At 44.5% G+C, this 25,098-nt stretch overlaps 1 protein-coding gene across 1 annotated transcript in view; it reads left to right on the top strand.

Moving 5' to 3' along the window:
- Nucleotides 1-25,098, top strand: part of SLC39A10 (solute carrier family 39 member 10) — a 319,796-nt gene that overhangs the window by 139,591 nt on the left and 155,107 nt on the right. Inside the window, exon 6 of the mRNA XM_044304420.1 lies at nt 8,356-8,476. Within this exon, the coding sequence (XP_044160355.1) occupies nt 8,356-8,476 (121 nt within the window). The remainder of the gene's footprint in view (nt 1-8,355; nt 8,477-25,098) is intronic.

Below are 25,098 nucleotides of genomic sequence, written 5' to 3'. Positions count from 1 at the left end.
GCCTAGATAAGTCAAAGCGTTTTGAAGTTATCACCACTTAAATTGACACTGGTCAGATTTGCAAAGAATGGCCTGGTCCTTAAGGTGAAATAAGGCTGTGTCCTTAAGGAGTTAAGGACCCATGACGTACATGTAAGTCATCTCTGGCCGTGACTTAAGGACCAGAGTAGTACATCTACGTCATGGTGATCGGGCAGGTGCAGGAGCTGCGTCCACCCGCTCAACGGCAGGGGTCCGACAGTCACTGATAACCGGACCCCTGCTGCATACGCCGGCATCTGTGAAATCACAGAAGTTAAACTACAGATGTGTCATTGCTACCGCTCCCTTATTTTGCAATTCTTTACTAACTAAACTCGATATTATCTCCTCCAGTGTATCAATACACACCAATGCCAGTAGATGGCAGTGTTGAGTTAAAGTACTAGATTAATCAGTAGTACCGTACTTTATGTGAATTTCTAGTAGTGTAACTGGATGTACAGAGCAGCATGTGCTGTGTATTAATATCGCTATACGGCTCCTGATACAGACCATAGTCATCCCGACACTGTACAGGAGCTGGGCGCTATAGGGGATGGCACCTGAACAGTCAATCATTAAATAAAATTTAAAAAAATGGGTGAGCGGAACCACAGAGACCTACAGTACATCGGGGTGGGGAGCCGCAGGTACGGTACTGTACCCCACTGCACCCGACTGTACTGTCCTGTACCCCACTGCACCCGACTGTACTGTCCTGTGCCCCACTGCATCTTGTCTACTGTATGTACAGTACTGTACATGTGTTGTGTATTAATATCGCTATCCGGCTCCTGATGCAGACCATAGTCATCCCGACACTGTGCAGGAGCCGGGCGCTATAGCGGATGGCACTAGAGTTGAGCGAACCCGAACTGTAAACTTTACAGTGTTCGACACCCGAACATTTCAGTAAAAGTTCGGGTTCGATGTTCGGATAATATTTATATACCATCGGATCTGAGTTTTCTCCAATTCGATGGTATATTTTAACTTGAACCATCCCCATCACCATGGGAATGCCTCTATGTTAGAATATACCATCGGATTTGAGTTAGATCGTGAAAACTCAGATCCGACAGTATATTCTAACACAGAGGCGTTCCCATAGTGATGGGGACGGTTCAAGTTAGAATATACTGAGAACTGTGGACATAACAGCCCCCTGCTGCCTGGCAGCACCTGGTCTCTTATAGGGGGCTGTGATCCGCACAATTAACCCCTCAGGTGCCGCACCATAACCTGTGGCCACTGCCACCAATAATTTCAATTAGGGGAGAGGGGTGGCCGCACTGGACACCAATGATTTTACTAGGGAAGGGGGGGGCCGCACTAACCACCAATGATTTTAATAGGGGGGTGGGGGTGGGGGGGCCGCATTGGCCACCAATGATTTTAATACTGGGGAGGGAGGGGGGTCAGCACCCGATCTCTTACAGGGGTCTGAGATCCACACAATTAACCCTACATTTGTTACTATCTGCATTTCTACATAAAATATCTATATTTATATTAAATATTGTTATTGGTCATCAATAAAATCAATAAAATAATTTTTCATTAGTGTACAGTTCTGCCCAGTCTTCTCCCTACTTTCCTCACTAACCCCAGCCCCCACTGTCGCCTCCTATATCTCACTCTCAATCTACACTATCTACCCCCTTATTAGTATGACCCCACACCCTCCCCCCAGATCCTAGTTTAAAAGCTTCTCCAGCCATCTAACTATCCCCAGAGCACTTGCACCCTCACTATTAAGGTGTAGCTGATCTACTGCCTTGTATGTTCCATTTGATATGGCTTCTGCTGCCGCTACTATTGCAGCCATGTGTCTCTTATTCCTCTACCCTTTCTACATCCACAATGTACTGTTGCTGCTCCCACTTAATAGGGAGAATTTGTTTAACCACTTCCAGACTAGGTCATTTGCTCCCTTCCTGGCCAAGCTTAATTTAGCAAATCTGACATGTGCCACTTCATGTGGTAATAACCTTGGAATGCTTTTACTTATGGAACCTATTCTGAGACTATTTTCTCGTGACACATTGTACATCATGTTAATGGTAAATTTCAGTCAATATGTTTTACCTTTTATTTATTAAAAAATCCCAAATTTACTGAAACTTTTGAAAGATTCACTATTTTCTAAATTTGAATCGTTCTGCTTTTAAGACAGATAGTGTACCTCATAAAATACTTAATTAACATTCACAATGTCTTTGTTGAATAAATGGACAGCCCCCATAACACTGTGTGTGTTTAAACACCAACTGCTCCTGATAATAGACAATTTTTGGAAGCTTTGGCATATGAAAAAGCCTAATACACACCACTATTTGTTATCGCCATCAAACATACGTTTACCCATAGCTATGTATGTCAGTGCCACGCTGACGTGATTTACTACTGCCGTCATTGAGTTCAAGAGCTTAGGTAGGGGTGTAAGAAAAATACAAAATTCATAAAAAATTAACAAGAGATAACATCTATCCTAGGAGACCATACCAATTTTCAGTGCAAATGGAGCAACTTTATAAAAAAAATTAGACCTGAAACAAATCTCTAAAGGTTCGCTCAGCTCTACCAGGGACTATTTTGTATTGGAATCATTGACCACAACTCTCTGGACACAGACTTTGAGCAAGTTTTCAAATTACAAACTATGCTTTATAAGTAATCTTCACACTATATTATTTTCTGGTGTAAAAAAGTTGTATACCCTGGAGATTTGTTTGCCGCCCTCGCCACTTTCTAAATAGGGGTCTGGCAGGGTAGGGGTGGAGCCATCAGCACTGGCACATTTTTTGTCAGTTTTCTGGCATTAATGATAATTGAAATCTACGCCAGGTATGAGCTGGCATAGATTTCAGTCTAGGCACGTGGACTGCCGGAGGATTCTCTTAATTTATGATGAGACGTGTGACTCATGAATTAAATGTGTCCTCCAGCAGCTCATGGGGATATCAAGACCAGCATACAGACTCTAATTTCCCCATTGAAAATCTAGTGTCAAATGCTTTTGCAAAGTCCAAAACACTGTATTTACAGACACTCATCTGCCCAGGTTTAAATTTAACTCTTTAAAAAACAAATCGGGTCAGTTCTGTCCTTGATAAATCTTTGCTGGCTGTTATTCTTGATGATAGTTATGGTCTTGTACTCCTGTGTATAGCCACTTAATAGCCCGTCAATAATTTCCCCACAATGGCATTTTAGTTTACTGGTCTCTAATTATTTAGAGAACCTAGAGAGCCCTTTTTGAAAATGGGCACAACTTTTGCCTTGCACCAGTGTTTTGGCAATGCAGCATTCCGTAGAGAATATCTTAAAATAACTGAACTGAAAACTGAGCTACATGCAGATTTTTATAAATTATACTGTGGATTTGTAGCGGAATTGCAAATGGCACTTCAGAAGATAAGAATCACAGCATTATGCCAACTACATGGGAAGATATACTGTAGCTGTTGGAAATCAGGTCGGAGTGATAACGGCTAAGACCTGCTTTCACTTGCTATCACTCCCAACCAAATTTCTAAATGCTATGTCTCCCAAAGTTAGGGAGATAATACATAGTAACATAGTCTATAAGGCCGAAAAAAGCCATTTGTCCATCCAGTTCGGCCTGTTATCCTGCAAGTTGATCCAGAGGAAGGCAAAAAGAAAACTGTGAGGTAGAAGACAATTTTCCCCACTTAAGGGGGAAAAAATTCCTTCCGACTCCAATCAGGCAATCAGAATAACTCCCTGGATCAACGACCCCTCTCTAGTAGCTATAGCCTGTAATATTATTACACTCCAGAAATACATCCAGGCCCCTCTTGAACTCTTTTAGTGAACTCACTATCACCACCTCCTCAGGCAGAGAGTTCCATAGTCTTACTGCTCTTACTGTAAAGAATCCTCTTCTATGTTTGTGTACAAACCTTCTTTCCTCCAGGCGCAGAGGATGTCCCCTTGTCACAGTTACAGTCCAGGGATAAATAGATGATGGGAGAGATCTCTGTACTGACCCATGGTATATTTATACATAGTAATTTGATCTCCTCTCAGTCGTCTTTTTTTCAAAGTGAATAACCCTAATATTGATAATCTTTCAGGGTACTGTAGTCCCCCCATTCCAGTTATTACTTTAGTTGCCCTCCTCTGAACCCTCTCTCCCTGCTATGTCTGCCTTGTTCACAGGAGCCCATAACTGTACACAGTACTCCATGTGTGGTCTGACTAGTGATTTCTAAAGTGGTAGGACTATGTTCTCATCCCGGGCATCTATGGCCTTGGCAGCAGCTGCATGACACTGGTTTTTACAGCTTAGTTTGCTGTTCAATAAAATTCCTAGGTCCTTTTCCATGTCAGTGTTACCCAGTGTTTTGCCATTTAGTATGTACGGGTGTCACGACCATGGTCATGGTCGTGACTCCTGAACCGCACGCTGTTGCCTGCGGTCTCGTTTGGTTGTTTCAACCACAGGTGAGGGCCGCTTGTATGTTGCCTCACCAGTGGTTGCCGCTGGCAACATGTTCTTATAATGTATGTGGCAGTATAGCAGCCTGAGCTGGTGCTAGGCAGCTTGCTGCAATGTGCATGCAGTTGCACCTGGCAACCTGTCTTTGTTAGGTGTGTCTCTTGTATGTCTGGTGTGCACAGGGTTTTAGCTATGTGTGCACTTTCCCCTTTAAGTGGCTTCCATCCCTTGCCTGGTGTAGGAAGGGTTAACTCCCTCTTTGTGTGAACACTGGGTGTGTCTGTGTGTGGGTGTGACTACATGGGCTATTTAGCCTCAGTTGAGAGCAGAGGTCTGAGGGGTACTCCAGGCATGTTGCTGGAGTCATCCTCCTGGTTTGTATACCATCTGCCAGTGAGGGCCACCCTTGAGGTCATAAATGTTATACATGTTTAGTTGATGTTCTTTTCTCTTTCATATTTTATGCACCTATGGATCTGGGTTCCTGTGTGTTTGTGTGTGTGCTGTGTCCATTTTTGTTTGGGTGTGGACACTAGCTTGTATTGCACAGGATCCAGTCTGTGTGTCTGTGGCAGGTAGGTGTGGAAGTACTTTTCATCCTCCTGCCATATTCATAGGCTGTTCATTTTCTTATCCCCTTGCAGCTTGCCAGTGAGACTCCTGTTCCTCCGTGCCTAGGAGGAACAGGTCGTCTTACCCTGCTCCTTGTTCCAGGGCAATCCTGAGGGCTAGCAGGGACCCCAAGGTTTCCGGTGTATGAGCCTTCCCACCATCAGGGTTGGCTCATATGGTTAGGAGTCAGGGTCAGATTAGGGACGCGATAGGAGGTGACCTGCTCCCTAATTCTGTCGTCCTGGCCGAGCAGCCACTAACATCTTCTGGCATCGCACGGCTGAGGGTTTTCCCCATCCTCAGCCGTGACAACGGGTGACTTGCATTATTCCTTTCCATTTGCATAACCTTACATTTGTTAGTCTTAAACCTCATCTGCCACTTATCTGCCAAAGCTTCCAATCTATCCAGATCCATCTGTAGCAGTATACTGTCCTCTTCCGTGTCAATTACTTTACACAGTTTAGTGTCATCTGCAAAAATGTATATTTTACTGTGCAAGCCTTCTACAAGATCATGAATAAATATATTGAAGAGCGTAGGGCCCAATACTAACCACTAATGGCAACAACTCAATCTGAGTGTGTACTGTCAATAACCAATAATGGTTGTGCCTACCCATTCTCTATACATATATCGACTTAAAGGGGTTGTCCGGGTTCAGAACTGAACCCGGACATACCGTTATTTTCACCCCGGCAGCCCCCCTGAGCCTAGCATCGGAGCATCTCATGCTCCGATGCGCTCCAGTGCCCTGCGCTAGATCGCGCAGGGCACGGGCTCTTGTGTTTTCAATAACACACTGCCGGGCGGTAACTTCCGCCCAGCAGTGTGTTCGGTGACGTCACCGGCTCTGAGGGGCGGGCTTTAGCTCTGCCCTAGTCGTTTTACTGGCTAGGGCAGCGCTAAATCCCGCCCATCAGTGCCGGTGAGGTCACCGGTGTTCCTGTCAGCCCCATGGAGAGCCCGGTACGTCACCGGAACTCTGAAAAATGCCTTTGCCCTGCGCGATTTAGCGCAGGGCAAAGGAGAGCATCGGAGCATGAACTGCTCCGATGCTCATGTCAGGGGGGCTGCTGGGGTGAAAATGGAGGGCTGTCCAGGTTCAGCTCTGAACCTGGACAACCCCTTTAAGGGATTATCATACTGTGTGGGGCCGCTTAAAGGGGTATCATACTGTGTGGGGGGCACTTAAGGGACCATCACATTGTATAAAAAGCACTAAAGGAGCATTTTACTGTGTGGGGGCATTAAGGGATCACCCTGCATTAAGGGATCACTAAAGGGATATCATAGTGTCTGAGAGGCAGTAATGGTCATCATTATTGTTAGATGACACCGAGAGAACATTCTTACAGTGTGGAGGAAGGCACTAAAGGGGCAGTATTACTGATAAATCTGGTGCATTAGTTATGCCCCCTTAGCCCCCTCTTGACAGTAGTTATGCCTCATTAGTGCTCCCATACAGTAGTTATGCCTCATTAGTGCTCCCATACAGTAGTTATGCCTCCTTAGTGCCCCCACACAGTAGTTATTCCCCTTATTGCCAACACACAGTAGTTGTGCCCCTACATAGTAAAATGCCCCTCAGTGCCCCCACATAGTAGTTATGTCCCTTTAGTGCCCCATTCACAGTAGCATGCCCCCTTGGTGCCGCCTTCACAGTAGAATGTCCCCTTAGTGCATACAGTAGCATGTCCCCCACAGTAGTATGCCCTTTTAATGCCCCTTCATAATAACATGCCCTTTACTGCCCTTTCACAGTAGTTTTGCCCCTTTAGTCCCCACATAGTAATGCTACCCTTTAGCGCCTTCACACAGTAGTGATCCTCCTTAGTGCACCCACACAGTAGTGCTTCCTTACATAAAATAAAAAACACTAATACTCACATAGACCCATTCTCTTGATGATTAGAGAACATTCCCGCTCTCCCCAGCAGGCACAATGCAGTGATATCATTGCACTGGCTGGGCTGAGAGAGTACACAAGCTGGGGACCCAGGGGTCTTCTACTCAGCCCAGCAGGCACAATGCTGTCAGTGGATCGCACAGGCTGGGAATATTGTCACCAATATTCTGGTGCAAATGTAATAATAAATTATCCAGTATGTTTAAAATATATAATCCTTAGGGCTCTTTCACACCTGCGTTCTTTTCTTCCGGCATAGAGTTCCGTCGTCGGGGCTCTATGCCGGAAGAATCCTGATCAGTTTTATCCTAATGCATTCTGAATGGAGTGAAATCCGTTCAGGATGCATCAGGGTGTCTTCAGTTCTGGACCGGAACGTTTTTTGCCCTCAGAAAATACCGCAGCATGCTGCGCTTTTTGCTCCGCCCAAAAATCCTGAAGACTTGCCGCAAGGCCGGATCCGGAATTAATGCCCATTGAAAGGCATTGATCCGGATCCGGCCTTAAGCTGAACGTTTAGCCGGATCCGACGTTTAGCTTTTTCTGAATGGTTACCATGGCTGCCGGGATGCTAAAGTCCTGGCAGCCATGGTAAAGTGCAGTGGGGAGCGGGGGAGCAGTATACTTACCGTCCGTGCGGCTCCCGGGGCGCTCCAGAGTGACCTCAGGGCGCCCCAGGCGCATGGATGACGTGATCGCATGGCACGTCATCCATGCGTATGGGGTGCTCTGACGTCATTCTGGAGCGCCCCGGGAGACGCACGGACTGTAAGTATGCCGCTCCCCCGCTCCCCGCTCCTACTATGGCAACCAGGACTTTAATAGCATCCTGGCTGCCATAGTAACACTGAAAGCTTTTTGAAGACGGATCCGTCTTCAAATGCTTTCAGTACACTTGCGTTTTTCCGGATCCGGCGTGTAATTCCAGCAAGTGGAGTACGCGCCGGATCCGGACAACGCAAGTGTGAAAGAGGCCTTTACTTATCAAAACTCTCTACCAGTAAAACTGTGCTATCCATAGCAACAATCAGAGATCAGCTGTTATTGCTTAAACTGCTCTGAAAAAGCTTAGTTTTTTGTTTGGTTGCAATGGGCAACAAATACAGTTTTACTGATAGTTTTGATAAATGAGACCCATGTTAGCAGGGCCAGGGGTCTTGTGCTACTAAGGCTAAAAAGTCAGCAGCCAAATAACTAAGATGGTTGCAAATCTGTCCAAAGCATTGATATTTGCAGCCTTGTGAAGCAGATTCAAACATAAATGGGACATCTATTAGCAATATACTACTTCCTGGCAACTGTGAATTAACCAGATTCAATATTGAATGTGCTCTTCTATTTTGTTAAGGGAAGAAACAAGTTGAAGAGCAAGCAAAAAGCAGATGAGTCTGCTGTACAAAGAAAATTATCTGATCACAAACTAAATCAACGGTCAGATCCTGAATGGCTACACCTAAAACCTTTGGCAGGTAATTACATGTATTTCTTGGTTGACTTACATGAATAGTGTTTTAAACAATGCTGATTTTTCGAGTTTGTTGGGACAACTGAGGCATAGACTAATGGCATACAACCCTATGCCATACTACTGCATAGGTCTGCATTTGACTCCTAATGTTTACAGTACTGTGCAAAACTTTAGACAGGTGTGGTAAAAATGCTGCAAAGCAAGAATACTTTTAAAATTAGAAGTGTTAGGACCGTTTAACATGGGCAAGTTTCTGCGCAGGTGCAATGCGTGAGGTGAACGCATTGCACCCGCACTGAATCCGAACCCATATTCATTTCTATGGGGCTGTGCACATGAGCGGTGATTTTCAGGGTTATAAGGGAAAATAATAGCATTCTTAGTAGAAGGTCATTTGAGGGTTAAAAAATATGTAAAAAATTAACTCACCTCCTCCAATTGATCTTGTAGCTGCCGGTCTCCAGTTCTTTCTTCAGGACCTGTGGTGACATCACTGTGCTCATCACATGATACATCACATGATCCATCACCATGGTGATGGACCATGTGATGAGCTCAGTGACGTCACCACAGGTCCTTTGACAGGTCCTGAAAAAAGAACAGGAAACCGTTAATTGGAGGAGGTGAGTTAAGCTTTTTTATATTTTTTAACCCTCAATTGACCTTCTACTAAGCATTCTGTATTAAAGAATGCTATTATTTTCCCTTATAACCATGTTATAAGGGAAAATAATAAAATTTACAGAATACTGAACCCAAACCCGAACTTCTATGAAGAAGTCTGGGTTTGGGTCTGGGTACCAAACATGCCAATTTTTCTCACGCACTTGCAAAACACATTAAAATGCTTTTCACTCGTGGGGAAAAATCGTGCATGTTCCCGCAATGCACCCGCATCTTTTCCCGCAACGCCTTTGTCCAGGGATGTCAAACTCGTGGCCCTCCAGCTGTTGCAAAACTACAACTCCCATCATGCCTGGGCATACTACAGCTATCAGGGAATGATGGGAGTTGTAGTTTTGCAACATCTGGAGGGCCATGAGTTTGACATCCATGCCTTAGTCTATGCTCAAATCACCGTTTAGTTTTCCATTCTTCTGATCTGTTAGAAGACCAGAAAAATTAAAAATTTTCCTTTACTTGAGTATCTGTTGAGCTAATTTTCCATCCATTTTTGTCAGTTCCTCAGTTTCTTCAGAGATGTTATTTTAGATGGGAGAAAAAGTTCCTCCACACAGAACTCGGATGGAAAATATGCTCAATGGATGCTCAAAATAAAGGATCTTTTTTTTCAGTTCTTCTGACAGATCAGAAGAAAAGAAAAGGTGATGTGAACATGGCCCTAAAGGGGTTGTCTCACTTCAGCAAATGGCATTTATCAGGTAGAGAAAGTTAATGCAAGCATTTGCTAATGTATTGTGATTGTCCATATTGCTTCCATTGCTGGCTTGATTCATATTTTCATTGCATTATATACTGCACATATCCACAGGATATGACCACCCCGCAGTCCAACAATGATGTCCATGCTTTCACATGGAACCACAGTAGTATACAAAGGCCAGCGCTTTTTCCAATCATCACTTTCAGGTCTCTTTGGGGTAGATTTATCATGAGGGTAAAAGTCAGTTTTTGGAGTAGTCTACATTAGAGTTTTTTTCACCACGTTTCTCAGCTATCGCATGGTGGTTGTTAAATTTGGAGCATTTTGAAACTTAACACTTGTGTCTAGAAATGTTACTCCTGTAAACAGTCTGACCTTTTTGTAACTTTTTTAAAAGTCTCACTTATAATTCTGGAGTGAAACTCATTATCATAGTTAACCACACCTATTTTATGGACACAGGTAAACAGTCAGCTCGCCTCCAGGTGGGTGCAAGAATCCCAGCTTCTTAAGCCATAGAAAAGTACTCCAAAGGAAAAAAAAAAGCTACATGGTAAAACGATGTTACAGTGTGTCAATGTCCAGAGAAAAGTATAGAAAATAGAAAAGTTATGGCCTCAGAAAAAAAAAACAGGGCTAAAAGGAATAATCAAAAATAGGTACTTACTATAACAACAGGAATATAAGCATGCACTAAGGTCCCTTTCACACGGGCGAGTATTCCGCGCGGGTGCAATGCGTGAAGTGAATGCATTGCACCCGCACTGAATCTGGACCCATTCATTTCTATGGGGCTGTGCACAGGAGTGGTGATTTTCACTTATGCGTTGCGTGAAAATCGCAGCATGTTCTATATTGTGCGTTGCGGTGTGATAATCCACGCAACACAGGCCCCATAGAAGTGAATGGGGCTGCGTGAAAATCGCAAGCATCCGTAAACAACTGCCGATGCTGTGCGATTTTCACGCACAGTTGCTAGGAGACGATCGGGATGGAGACCCAATCAGTTTATTATTTTCCCTTATAACATGGTCATAAGGGAAAATAATAGCATTCTGAATACAGAATGCATAGTAAAATAGCACTGGAGGGGTTAAAAAAATAAATAAATAATAATTTAACTCACCTTACTCCACTTGCTCATGCAGCCGGCATCTCTCCTGTCTCTTTCTTTGCTGATTGCAGTCAAAGGACCTGTGGTGACGTCACTCCAGTCATCACATGATCCATCACCATGGTAAAAGATCATGTGACAGACCATGTGATGACCGGAGTGACGTCACCACAGGTTCTTTGACTGCAATCAGCAAAGAAAGAGACAGGAGAGATGCCGGCTACGCGATCAAGTGGATTAAGGTGAGTTAAATTATTTTTATTTATTTTTTAACCCCTCCAGCGCTATTGTACTATGCCTTCTGTATGCATGTTATAAGGGAAAATAATACAATCTACAGAACACCGATCCCAAACCTGAACTTCTGTGAAGAAGTTCTGGTTTGGGTACCAAACATGCCGATTTTTCTCACGCGTGTGCAAAACGCATTACAATGTTTTGCACTTGCGCTGAAAAATCGCGCATGTTCCCACAACACACCCGCACCTTTTCCCGCAATGCCAGTGTGAAACCAGCCTAAGACATGCCACCCAGTGACCAAACCAATTAAAAAAGGTCACAAGTGTGCAAATAAAACACTATGGGGGTCATTTATTATGGGAAGTACGCCAGTTTTTGGTGTACTTTTGTCACAGATTTGGTCACAAAGGGGATTTGTTGCAGAATCTACAACTTTTCCTCACTCATGGGACTTTTCCAAGGTGGTGGAAACAGGGGGAAAGAGTGGCATGGTCAATGAAGGGGACAGACTGGTAGGCCCATCTGATTCATAATTTTCTATGCCTGTTTTTGACGTAGAAAATGACTTTAATCTACTCCAGCAAGGGAACTGGCATATATTTAAAGAGGACCTTTCATCTGGCAAAACATTGTGAACTAAGTGTCATGATCTGTACAGCGGCGCCCAGGGATCTCACTGCACTTATTATTATCCCTGGGCGCCACGCCGTTCTCCTGCTATGCCCTCCGGTATGTTCGGTCACTTGGTTATAGTAGGAGGAGACTGCCCTTGCTGCAACTTGCTTAAAGAGGAACTTTCATCTGGCAAAACATTGTGAACTAAGTGTCATGATCTGTACAGCGGCGCCCAGGGATCTCACTGCACTTACTATTATCCCTGGGCGCTGCTCCGTTATCCTGCTATGCCCTCCGGTATGTTCGGTCACTTGGTTATAGTAGGCGGAGACTTAGGGGACTTATAGTTATAGTAGGAGGAGACTGCCCTGTTCTCCTGGGTGTCTCCTTCTCCTAGGTTGTAGTGCTGGCCAATCACAGCGCAGAGCTCACAGCCTGGGAGAAAAAAACTCCCAGGCTATGAGCTCTGCGCTGCGATTGGCCAGCGCTACAGTCTAGAAGAAGGAGACGCCCAGGAGAACAAGGGCAGTCTCCTCCTACCATAACTATAAGTCCCCTAAGTCTCCGCCTACTATAACCAAGTGACCGAACATACCGGAGGGCATAGCAGGATAACGGAGCAGCGCCCAGGGATAATAGTAAGTGCAGTGAGATCCCTGGGCGCCGCTGTACAGATCATGACACTTAGTTCACAATGTTTTGCCAGATGAAAGTTCCTCTTTAAGCAAGTTGCACTGGCATCTCTGCATAACTTAGGCTAATCAAGTGGCAGCGGACAAGGACTAAGACCAGCGTCTAAATCGCTCTTCGTAGTAATTGTGCCCCCATTATAATTAAAAATATAATATGTTCTATGATTTAACCATTTCGAGAATGACGTGTCCAACATCAGGATCCAATATACTTCTCTATTTAATACATTTCGTTTGATAACTCCAAATGGTTGAGTGTAACGGGGCGCCGAAAGCTCACTCGGTCTCCCATCAGCCGCAGACCTGCTGCTTAGCTTCGGGAGCAAGGATCTGTGTTTGGCCTTGTTCCCAGGGTGGCTTTTTCTACCTGGGAGGCTCCCTGCTCCTAGGTCTGCCTTGAGCACCGAGCTGATCACTTGGTGCTCGACTTGTCTGTCTGTTGGTCATGTGACGCTGGCCACGTCACATGACCCTCACTACCCACTATAAATACAGACAACCTGCTGGCTACTGGTTGCCTGCGATTTTGGTCCCTTAGGCTGTGTATTATTATTGTTATTAAGCTTACCTTTGGATTTGACCCTTGATCTGCTTCCTGACACCTCCTCTGCCTGCTCCCTGAACTTTGACGCTACCTCTCGGATTTTGACCTTGGCTTGCTTTTGGATTTTGTCTGTCTCCTCCCTCGTACTGACGTGACCTCTTGGACTGACCCCGGCTAGTTGACCCGCCTCGTCCTTCCGTTTTTGGTGGTACCTTGCTTGTTCCACCTCTCTGTCCGCTTGAGTGCTACCTCTCATTGGCTGTCCACGTCCCTGCTGTCTCTATCTCTCTGCTTGCACTTACTCAGGTCAGGGACTGTCACCCAGTTGCGCCCCGTAACCTAGGGCGGGTGGTGAAAGTAGGCAGGGATAGGGGACTGTGTGGCAGCTCAGGGGGTGCATCTCTGCTAGATCAATTGGAGATATCAGGTTTGGAGGTATCAGTTTTTCTTCAGGCACACCTACTACATTTTGCACAAATTTTTAAAATTAGAGTAAGAGGGGTAAAGTGTAAAAAGTCACAACATTTTTGAGGAAGGGACCCAACAAGATATTATTTTGTGACTCTTTGAAGCCATACTTCTTGAGTGTTGAATTCCCTCTCTTGTTCTTCTTTATGCTGAAGATACAGTAGAACCTTGGCTGTATATTTGAGGTTTTTGTCCTGCCACAGAATACATTTGGAGCCAATCAGGTGCCTCCTTGATTCCTTGATGGTATTGCATCATAGATAAGCATCTACCTGTATTTCTTAGCAATGAGGACACAGTGAAACCAGACAAAATCCCCAACTTCACTTGCTCAACTGCAGCCCCAAACTTGCAAGAAACCTCCACTATGCTTCACTGTGGCTTGCAGACAGTCATTATTGAACTTCTCTCCAGCCCTTTAGTGGACAAACTGCATTCTGCTACAGCCAGATATTTCTAATTTTGACTCATCAGTCCAGAACTCCTGCTGTAATTTTTCTCCCCACAAGTTGCTAGTGCAGCGAACCCATGAGGAGCTGGAGTGGAGGATGGGGGTGATAGTGGCTCTGGTTGTCACAGTCAATCACATAGGCTCTCATCACACCCTTGCACTCTAGGGCTCTGCAGTAAAAGGAGAGGGGATACCATGTCTTCTCTTGGGGCACAATCTAATTCTCGAGCTCCTGTATGATGGTAGGTGGGGTGCCCTTGATGTTAGATATTTGGATGGGTGCAGGAAGGGCTTGTAGAGAACAATGGCAGGTGTATGGTGTAGGAGTCAGGAAAATAGGCAAGACAAGTGCAATTTTCTCCCAGATATCAGTGTATGGATTGTATCAGTGTATGGCACAAAATATGGTAATACGTCCCATTCAATTTTATAGGTGTTACAAAATGGCGGCTCACCTTAATGGGTTGTGGTAGAGATAGGCGCAACCCTACTATAGGGTTATTTGATGAAAATAATCCATATGCCAGGTATGCTGCCACAGGAAAGTGTCCTTTGTAAGGAGAGGCAAAATCCCTCAAGGAGATATATTGGAAGTGAGTATTTGGCGCAACAAACACCGGTGCAGATGAATAGTACATCAAATGTTTTTGTTTTTTTTATTGTGGAATATTAGAATGTTTCGGGGAAACTCAAGTCCCCTTCATCAGGTAAGTAAATTCATGTTACAGGTGACATATACATGGGTTTAACAAATGCATCTCAGGGCTGTCCTAGAGGAATGAGATTTCCCCAGATGCTGAGTAATTTGCATAGTAAGGGGGCGGAATAGTTATGCAAGTTAAAGAGGAATATATCAGAGAAGCGGTAAGAATCCTGTCAGACACCGAATATTACATATCACTTCAGGATGACTCCTCTCAACAAGATAAAGGAGGATTTCCTGCTGCTAATAATGTCGGCTGACACCTTTTTGGATAAGAAGGAAAAAGAATATATAATGCGACCCTAGCCACTTTCTACCATCTCCCAAAAATTCATAAGTAAATCCCTCAGGGAGACTGATAATTTCTGGGGTTCCCTCCCTTACTCTGTCACATTACATAGATATTTTCTTGCAAAAATATGTAATAAATCTGAAATCATACCTTAAAGACTCTACCTCCCTCATAACGGACCTAAGACAAATCACATGGAAAGAGAACTATCAATGGCTCACTCTGGATATATCGGCACTCTATTCAAATATATCACATGCACTAGGGACCAAATGTGCAGCAGAGTATCTAGCCCTAAGATCCAACCAAACCACAAGAGCAAAAAGAGTTAATCATTAGAAGTATCAAATTCATACTCACACACATTTTTCAGTTTCAGGATCAAATTTATAGACAGATAAGGTGTACCGCTATAGGTACCAGATTCGCCCCCAGTTTTGCCAACCTCTTTATGGGAGTGCTTGAGGAAACCCATATTTACAAGGCCAGTTTTAGGACCAAAAACATAATCTTTAAACAATACACTGATGACCTCATCCTTATTTGGGAAGGAGATAATGCAACTATTGAGCATTTATTTCCTACCTAAATAGAAATGATTGGGAAATATCATTAACAGGGTCATACAACCAAGCTAAACTCAAATATATCTAGATCTAGAAATTTTCTCCCAGGGAAGTCATATTCTTAAACGCACATTCTTCAAAAATGTGGATAGTAATAGCTACTGTATTTAGATTACAAGACCACACATTCTAAAAAATGGAAATATAATATCCCATTCAGTCAATTTAAAAGAATTAAATGCAACTGTACCCTGGAAAAATACTTCAGGGAACAAAGTAAAACCCTCTCCTCTAGGTTCAATGAGAAGGGATATCCGTAAAATGTCATCACGGGTGCATACAAAAAAGCTGCAGAACTGAAACAATCAGATTGCCTGCTACCAAAACAGAAAGTGGACAAAAGTGAAACCAGCTTTTAATGGAATTTCATTATGTCATATAACCAAAACCACAATATAATTATGTCTATTCTAGCAAAACATTGGTACATCCTAAAGAAAGACCCAATTCTGAATAAATTATTCCAAAGACACCATGCCTTATCTACAGGCGGGCACGGACCCTCAAGAACATCTTAGCTCCCGGCAAACTTAGATGTACGAGAAACACAGACCAAGACACTAGCAAACACAAGGGCAGTGAAAAATGCAGACAATCAAGATGCCTATGTTGTGATACTATCACTCAAAAAACGGAAATCAAAAATCAAAAGGACAGAGAGACATTCCCTGTGGCACTCTAGATTGTAACTAAACTCATGCTATCTATGTTTTAGAATGTCCGTGTGGCCTGCTCCAGCGCGGCTGATGTCTTTACTTTACGGCAGCGCAGCGGCTCAGTCAGGCGGTGTGATGACGTCATCGCGCCACCTGCGCCGGTCCGACGGCCTCTCTGATAGGCTGCCGGCAGCACGCCTCCCCGTCTGCCGGCAGTGCCCTTAGTGACAGTCTGACAGTGACAGATCATTCCGGCCGGCCGGGATAGTGAGGCAACAGGGAGGCCCGGGGGGGAATTGCCCCCCTGCCCCCCGGCCCAGTCCGACCTTGGCCTACAGTATGTTGGTCGAATCATACAAACACTACGAAATAGACTGAACAACCACAGATCTAATATCAAAAATAAATTTGTAAACAGGGTCTCCAAGCACGCTGCCAATTGTCATGATAGTTCCATCTCTGGTTTTAGGACAACACCGAATGAACAGATACCAGAACATGAACGCAAATACCTCAGATATATTAGACGGTGTGGAATGTACTGGATCTTTAAACTAAACTAAACAGTTTAAATCAGTATGGCCTAAATGAGGCATTTGAAATTAATCTATGATGATCCATGTAATTGAGACAACCCCTGTACTGAAATATAGCACATGTATCTAGACCCCTAAACTAATATTTTTAGGTGTGAGGTGGTTCTAATTTCACTTTAAGTTTCACTTTTAAATTTCTTAATTTTTCTCTGTCCCTCTGCCTAACGCAGATAATACTGTTAATATCCCTCCCACCAATCTAGTCCTCCCCCCCTCCACTCCCATACATATATAGCAGAACGGAGGTAGGGAACATGGAGGAGCAGGGATGGACGTGACCACACACTCAGCGGTCACGTGACTTGGGCACCCCACGTTAGTCTCCAGCCCCACCAGCATCCTGGTATCCATGCTGGCCGTGGGTCCCGTGATCACATGCCCCCACACACTTATGTACACCGGCTTCCCCTCTCCATGGAGACAAGTCATGTGGTTGCGGGAGACGCGATCACGTGGCCATAATCATCCAGCATCTGTATGAATATATCAATAAATGTGTTATATTTTAAATAAACCAATACATATTGAGGTATGCCTTAATTGGTCCCCTCTGTATTAATAAAAGGTTGTGATTTGTTTCTTCTACACTATGCAAATTACTCAGCATCTGGGGGCTTTTGGGCATTTTTTGGGGGGTTATAAACCCATGTATGTGTCACCTGTAACATGAATTACTTACCTGATAAAGTTTCCCAGAAACACATTGTTTTATTTTGGACATTCTAATATTCCACAATAAAGAAGAAATCATTTGATTTACTATCCATCTGCACCTGTGTTTTTTGCACCAAATTCAGAACTACTCACTTCTGAGTATATGGATTTAGTCAAGGATGGAAGTTATGGCCCTTTCTCCGCTCTATCTTGCTAAGGTCTCTCTTGGCAGAATCAAGAGCAGGCAATATTACTCTTGATATGGTGGTTGTAGTGTCCACTTGATGGCATATTTGGCTAGTACATGTCCGAGTGTGAAGGGTGTCTCACAGCAGTAAGGTCTAAATGCCTGTAGTTGCAGGTTACCTTACCGACTCCTATAATTGTCCATGCACAATCCAAGTTCTCCTTTTTCTGTCCCTTATTTCTGTTTTTCTCTCTTTCTATGGATCTTGCAGAGATCTCTTAGTCTCTGTAGTTTTCTTTGGCCTGAGAAGAGGGAGCGCATAGACTTTGCTTTCTTCCCTCTGAATTCTCACTAGAACTAACTAGAGCTAGGGGTGGGGCCAGCCACCACCTAGCAACCTCCTGCTAAGGGCTAAGCCAGGATTATTAACCCTGTGTTTGCCATCTATTCATGGCTATGCTGGTTGCAATAGCTGGCTCCCTACCCTTCCTTCTATGGCTATAGAGATAAAAAGGATTAATGACATATGCACAACATCAACAATGCTTTGGCCTTAACTGACTATCACAGTGGCAAAACAAAAAACTTGAGTCATGGGTAAGGTGGCTAACTAACTAGCTAAAGGTGTTCAAATGCATCCTGGTAACCAATCCAATGTGTCCCTGAAACACAGATCCCAGGTTTCACAGTTTAAGGGAAAGGGAAAACGCCAACTACACACCACAACGAATAGACAACAATCTAGGCCTCAAAAGTTAAGAAAGAGGGATGGTGACCTCCTAGTAATCCCTAGGCCTTTCCCTAACTCCTGCCAGTATGAGCAGATCCTGATGGTGGAAATACTCATACGCCGGATACCTAACTCATACGCCGGATACCCTGCTAAAACTGACCAGAGGATGAGACAGCTGGTTCCTTCCAGAATGAAGGAACCTGTGTCTCCCTGAGGCTTAGAAACAACACACACCTGATAAGAAACAGCGAAGGCAACAAGTACTTAGCTTAGAGATGTATGGAGCAGCAGGAGATCCAAGACAAACCAGCACTAGCAACTCCAAGCAGAAACTATCAACTGCATGGTCAGCAGTGTGAGGTGGATCTAAAAAGAGCCTCATCACTGATAACGAGCGAAACCTGAGGAGAGGTGAGATCCTGCCAAACAACAACATACATAGAGGAAAATAGAGAGACCTGTCAGATAGCCTCACGTGCAGCAAGTCTATCCGATCCTCTTACCTCTCTCACAGGAGGGACCGTGACAGTACCCTCCCTTCTACGGGTGGCCTACGGACACCCAGGACCTACTTTATCAGGATGTGCCCTGTTTCCTCTGGACCGTAACCCTTCCAGTGCACGCTTCAACTTAATGCTTGTGGACAGCCACACAGAATCACCCACTCTCAGGTCCGGGCCACTCACACGTCTCTTGTCAGCCATTTGTTTAAACTTTTTGCTCATTTTATTTAAATTGTTTTGAATATTTCGCCAAATAGATGACAACGAAGAGGAGAATCTTTCCTCTTCAGGTATGCCAGACATCTCAGTACCAGAAAATGTGGTAAACTGCTGATGGAACCTATATGCACCAAAAAACGGTGACTTATCAGTGGACTCCTGTCTACGGTTATTTATGGCAAACTTGGCCAACGACAAAAATGAAGACCACTCCTCTGGATTCTCAGAGACAAAACATCTCAAATAAGTCTCCAGATTCTGGTTAGTGCACGCAGTTTGCCCGTTCGACTGAGGATGAAAGGCCGAAGCGAAGGGCAATTGGACCCCCAGACCAGTACAAAACGCCTTCCAAAATCTGGAAACAAATTGAGTCCCTCTATCAGACACCACATCAGAAGGAATGCCGTGCAGTTTCACAATGTTATCGACAAACACTTGAGCGAGAGTTTGGACATTAGGTAAACCTGATAATGGTATAAAGTGCGCCATCTTGCTTGCTGAAGCAGTCAACAACCCCCAAAATCAGAGTTTTCCCAGAAGAATTAGGCAAATCTGTGATAAAGTCCATGGACAAATTAGTCCAGGGTCGACGAGATGGGATAGACATGGGAAGTAGAGAATCTGAAGGCCGAATATGAGCCACCTTAGCATGAGCACAAGTCTCACAAGCTGCTACATAGCCCTCAATACATTTACGTAACCATGGCCACCAGAATTTTCGAGAAATGAGATCCATAGCGGATCTGCTCCCAGGGTTTCCCGTAAGAACCGTATCGTGATGTTCCTTAAACACCTTGTGTCGTAGTTCCGAAGGGACAAACAACTTCCCTGGAGGACAGGAATTGGGTGTCTCTCCCTGGGCATCCAACACCTTTGCCTCAAGTTCATGATAAAGGGCAGATACAACCATCCCATCAGCCAATATCAGAGCAGGATTCTCCAAATCGCCCCCCCCCCCTCCCCCCGGGAAATGAAACGCGACAAGGCATCAGCCTTGACGTTTTTAATCCCAGGGCGATAATCTAGTAAAAAACAACGGCCATCTGGCCTGCCTTGGGTTCAGACGTTCAGCCGATTACAGGTAAGCCAGATTTTGTGATCAGTAATTACCGTAATGGGATGAATTGCTCCTTCTAACCAATGATGCCACTCTTCAAAAGCCAATTTAATGGCCAACAACTCTCTATTACCTACATCAAAATTTCTTTATGCTGAAGAGAGATTTTTAGAGAAAAAAACACAAGGGCGCCATTTGCTAGAAGAACCCTACAACAAGACTGCTCAAACCCCTACCTCTGATGCGTCAACTTCCACCATAAATGCTTGTGACACATCCAGTTGCACCAGATTAGGAGCGAAAGCAAAACATTCCTTTGTTGCTAAAAAAAACATGCAATGCTTCTTCAGACCAGACTGAGAAATCATATCAGTTAATGGTTTAACAACAGTTGAGTAATTCAAGATAAATTTACGGTAGTAGTTGGTGAACCCCAAAAATTGCACGAGTGCCTTCAGATCTTCGGATCGATCCCAGTCCAACACAGTACGGACTTTTTACGGATCTATACGAAAACCCAAAGATGAGAGTAGGTACCCCAGGAATTCCACTTCAGGGACCGCAAACACACACTTCTCCATTTTGGCATAAAATGTATTGTCTTTTAGGATCTGCAAGACCTGTCTCACGTGATCCTTATGCGTCTCCATATCAGGGGAATAAATTAAAATATCATCCAGATAAACCACCACAAACCTGCCCACCAGATGATGAAAGATGTAATTGATGAAGTGTTGAAAATCCACAGGAGCATTGGACAAACCAAAAGGCATGAACAGATTCTCAAAATGACCCTCATGAGTATTAAAGGCAGTTTTCCACTCATCCCCTTCCTTGACTCTTATCAGATTATATGCCCCCCTCAAATCCAACTCGAACACCTTGGCGCCGACAATCTGATTGAATAAATCTGGGATCAAAGGAAGGGGATAGAGATCACGGATAGTGATGCGATTAAGTTCACAGAAGTCCAAACATGGCCTAAGAGTTCCATCCTTTTTTTTTTTTTCTTTTTTTTTGTTCGGTTCAGGGAATCGTGCAAAGTTGTCACTTCCCCCGGACAACCTATCCGGGAGAGCAACTTTCGGTTCAGGGCAGGCCTGGTTCCCACTGCCGGAACCCACCGCCTGTGGTCTCTGAAACTGTGCAAAGGCCGTGCGGAGGTCAGCCACCTACAAAGACAGTCCCTGCATACGATCGACCAGTGCAGAAACAGTATGCATAGCTGCACTGATAAAACAAAGGATAGCGGTTTGGTCGGTTGATAATGTCACAGGTTAAGGGGAAGGGAAAACACCAAATACACACCACAATGAATAGACAACAATCTAGACCTCAAAAGTTAAGAAAGAGGGATGTGACCTCCTGATAATCCCTAGGCCTTTCCCTAACTTCTGCCAGTATGAGCAGATGGTGGAAATACTCATACACCAGATACCTAAAGCCCTGCTAAAACTGACAAGCCCTAGGATAGGTAGCAGGGGATGATACAGCCGGTTCCTTCCAGAATGAAGGAACCTGCGTCACCCTGAAGCCTAGAAACAACATACACCCGATAATAAGAAACAGAGAAGGCAACAAGTACTTAGCTTAGAGATGTATGGAGCAGCAGGAGATCCAAGACAAACCAGCACTAGCAATTCCAAGCAGAAACTATCACCCGCATGGTCAGCAATGTGAGGCAGATCTAAATAGAGCCTCATCACTGATAACGAGTGGCACCTGAGGAGAGGAGAGATCCTGCCAAACAACAACATACATAGAGGAAAACAGAGAGACCTGTCAGCCTCACATGCAGCAATTCTATTCGATCTTCTCACCTCTCTCACAGGAGTGACCATGACACCAGGTAACATTGGGGCTCAAGTATGTTAGATTCCAATGTTCCAGAAATATTTTGTTTTTCAAACCTGGTAGAGGATAGCCCGTCTACCTTTAGAGGATCTGTACCCATTGAGAGATCTGGTATACTGTCTGGTTATGGTAAGGCCGATGAACTGGTAGCTGGTGCCATAAAACATATCAAGGGATGTAGGAACAAGTGCAATGGCTCTGGAATTGGAGCAGGTTCTGCTTCCAAATTGGGAACTGGCGAGAGTGACAGCTCGGGTGACTTGTTCACTTCCCTTGCCTGACCTGGCACAGATTCCTGTAGACACTTCTTGAGCCTGTTGCAGTGTACAAGTTGATAACCCTTATCTTCCTGGTGAATGTTATAGACCTCGGGGGAGGGCAATGCAGTCATAACATAAGGTTCACTCTTCCAGTGATTATCTAATTTACTGAATTGGATGGTAATTTTTTAGTCAAACCTGGTCTCATATCAAGGGGCTCAACTCTGACATGATCAAAGTCCTGTTTTTGTTTTTGGTGGACTTTTTCTATTTGAGAGTCACTATCTGTTTCGCATCTTCCAGGCGTCTCTCAAGTCTGTAATAGTGGATTCTCTGTGTCTGTTATATCGGTCTGGAATCTCTGTGTCTGGTACTGTATGTCAAGGGCCATGTCGGTAGGTAGTTTGCCCTAGAGTCCAAAAATGAGATAGTAACTGGTGTACCTAATGGAGCAATAAGTGGTATTGTTATACAGGTACACTAATTCTGGAAGTAATGAAGGCCAATCACTTCTTTTTTGTGTATAGCTTTCATCATACTGATTAGAGTCTGATTAATCTTCTCAAATTGGCCATGGTCCTCAGTTTTTGGTCCGCATTGTCTAGATACAAGACTGTCACAAAGTTTTTGTCTCCAAGGCATCTTTCCATTTCTGGAAGGTTCCAGGATGTTACAAAGTACAAATAGCATGTAATTGAACTTGAACAGGCCCATAGGAGTTGTGAATGCAGTCCTTTCTCTGTCTTCGGGTGCCAGAGAACAGCTGTTGGTTAAGTCCACTGTTGAAAAGTAGACAGCTGATCTGAGGGCTATTAGGGATTCTTCAATGTATGGCAGAGGGTATGAATCTTTGTGTGTGTGATGTTGTCCATTTTCTAACAGTAAACACAGAAACAAATAGATTTGTCCTTTTTTTGACTAGGAGTAAGGGGGTAGGCCACAGGCTGTAACTGTCTTGGATGACATTTATCTCTTTAATTTCCTGAATATTATTCTTCACTGCCTGATACATGGCAGGCGTATTGGCCAGCGCTTTACTTTAATTGCATGGTGTGAGCCAGCTGGTATGGTATGTTGTATGAGGTGGGCTTTACTAAGGTCCACTGAATGTTTGCTGAAGACTTGGTGATGTCCCTTCACCACTTTAAGCAAACCTTCTATGTGTTCAGCTGTGGTGTCACGAGTTGGAGGTCCCAGGAGAGACCTCCGCGTCGTCAAGCAATAAACAAACAGCAATACGGTACAGACACACAAGAGTTTATTGTACAAACAGAATCCAAGGAGGTAAACACAGGGAAATTGAGAGCTCTATGTACCGTCCGCACAGTGGGAGGAAAACCCCCACTGCGCCACTGTCTAGTAATACACCAGAGGGGCATGACTAAGCAACTCCTGGTATTCACTAGGGCCCCAGATGGTAGGGTCAGGCTTTGCTGCAGGGAGTTGCCAGGGTCCACTCTGGAGCGTGAACTAGACGGTGACAACAGGAGCAAACGGACAACAGGTACCAGAAGGTACCGACGGTACATAGGCAAACATAAACGGGCAAATACAAGCAGGCAACTAAAAACACAAGCAGGAGTTCATAGCAAGGAAACAGGAGTGACAATGAGCAGAGAAGGACTTGCTCCACCAGTAGTAAACTGCATGGACTTGCCCATGGCACTCTGCTGCAAAGAAAGGTGCAGCAAAGGCTTGCTGAACAGAGACATATGAATACAAACTAGGTGACTAAAACGTAACTGTTGAGTTGCCTGAGGTGCTGTTGGATGAGATTTCCATAGTGCTTCAAGCACTTCACTGTAGCAGTTCTAGATGACATTCCAACTAAGTAAAACGGGTAGGTTGTCATCATACACTCGCACTGCTATGATTCCTTGTTGAGAGAGCCTGGTCTCTTCTGTCTGCATACATGTACCATAACATACTGAACCAGAGCATGATCCCCTACTTTCAAAAACTCGGCCACAGGGCAGTATTCCAACATATTAACAAACACACCTCCAAGACGACCACTGCCGTACTTAAGAAACTAAAAAGGTAAAGGTGCTGGACTGGCCAAGCATGTCTCCAGGCCTCAACCCTATTAAGCCTCTGTGGGGCATCCACAAACGGAAGGCAGAGGAGCGCAAGAGTCTGGTGCTGCATCGTGGATGTAGCACAGTTGCACAGCAATACTAGCGATGTTTCAAGACGGTTTCTTTGCAGTTAATATCCCCAGCGCTACGCATTCCTTTTGGCAATTGATTTCTGTGTCCTGTGTTGCAAGATCTGTTTCTTTTTCTGTCCCTCAGGAAACTTGTGGTGAGCACTTTAGTTCCTCTTGCTGGTTTGAAGGTTCCTCTGGATAGGCAGGCTGTTCCTTTCCTGCTCTCTGCTGGACATTCTCTCTTGTTCCCCACTCTGGAGTGAGCGAAGCTTCTGCGCTTGGGGTGCGGATCCAAGATGGCTGATAAACTCCTTCTGGGCTGGTGCACAGCTGATGGCATGTTTCCTGGCCTTGACAGCAAGCTGGGATGAGTGTTGACACCAACAGGGAGCCTTTAGAGCAGGGGTGCACAACCTTTTTTGGTATGAGGGCCGCATTGTCACATCGCTCTATTTCAAGGGGCCGCAAATAAAAAAATTGGATCGGCGCTCATCTGCCTATTACACAAGCCAGTGCAAAGTGACTGGGGAGGAGTGATTGCTGCCACAGTCGTTCCATCTACATTTAGATTACACAGGGAGATGTGCTGCAGCTAATCGGACATCTTTCATCCTGATAAAATATGC

This window comes from Bufo gargarizans, chromosome 8 (assembly GCF_014858855.1).
Source record: "Bufo gargarizans isolate SCDJY-AF-19 chromosome 8, ASM1485885v1, whole genome shotgun sequence".
NCBI lineage: Eukaryota > Metazoa > Chordata > Amphibia > Anura > Bufonidae > Bufo > Bufo gargarizans.
Note: the sequence above shows the minus strand (reverse complement) of the source record. Positions and strands in the feature narration are given on the sequence as shown.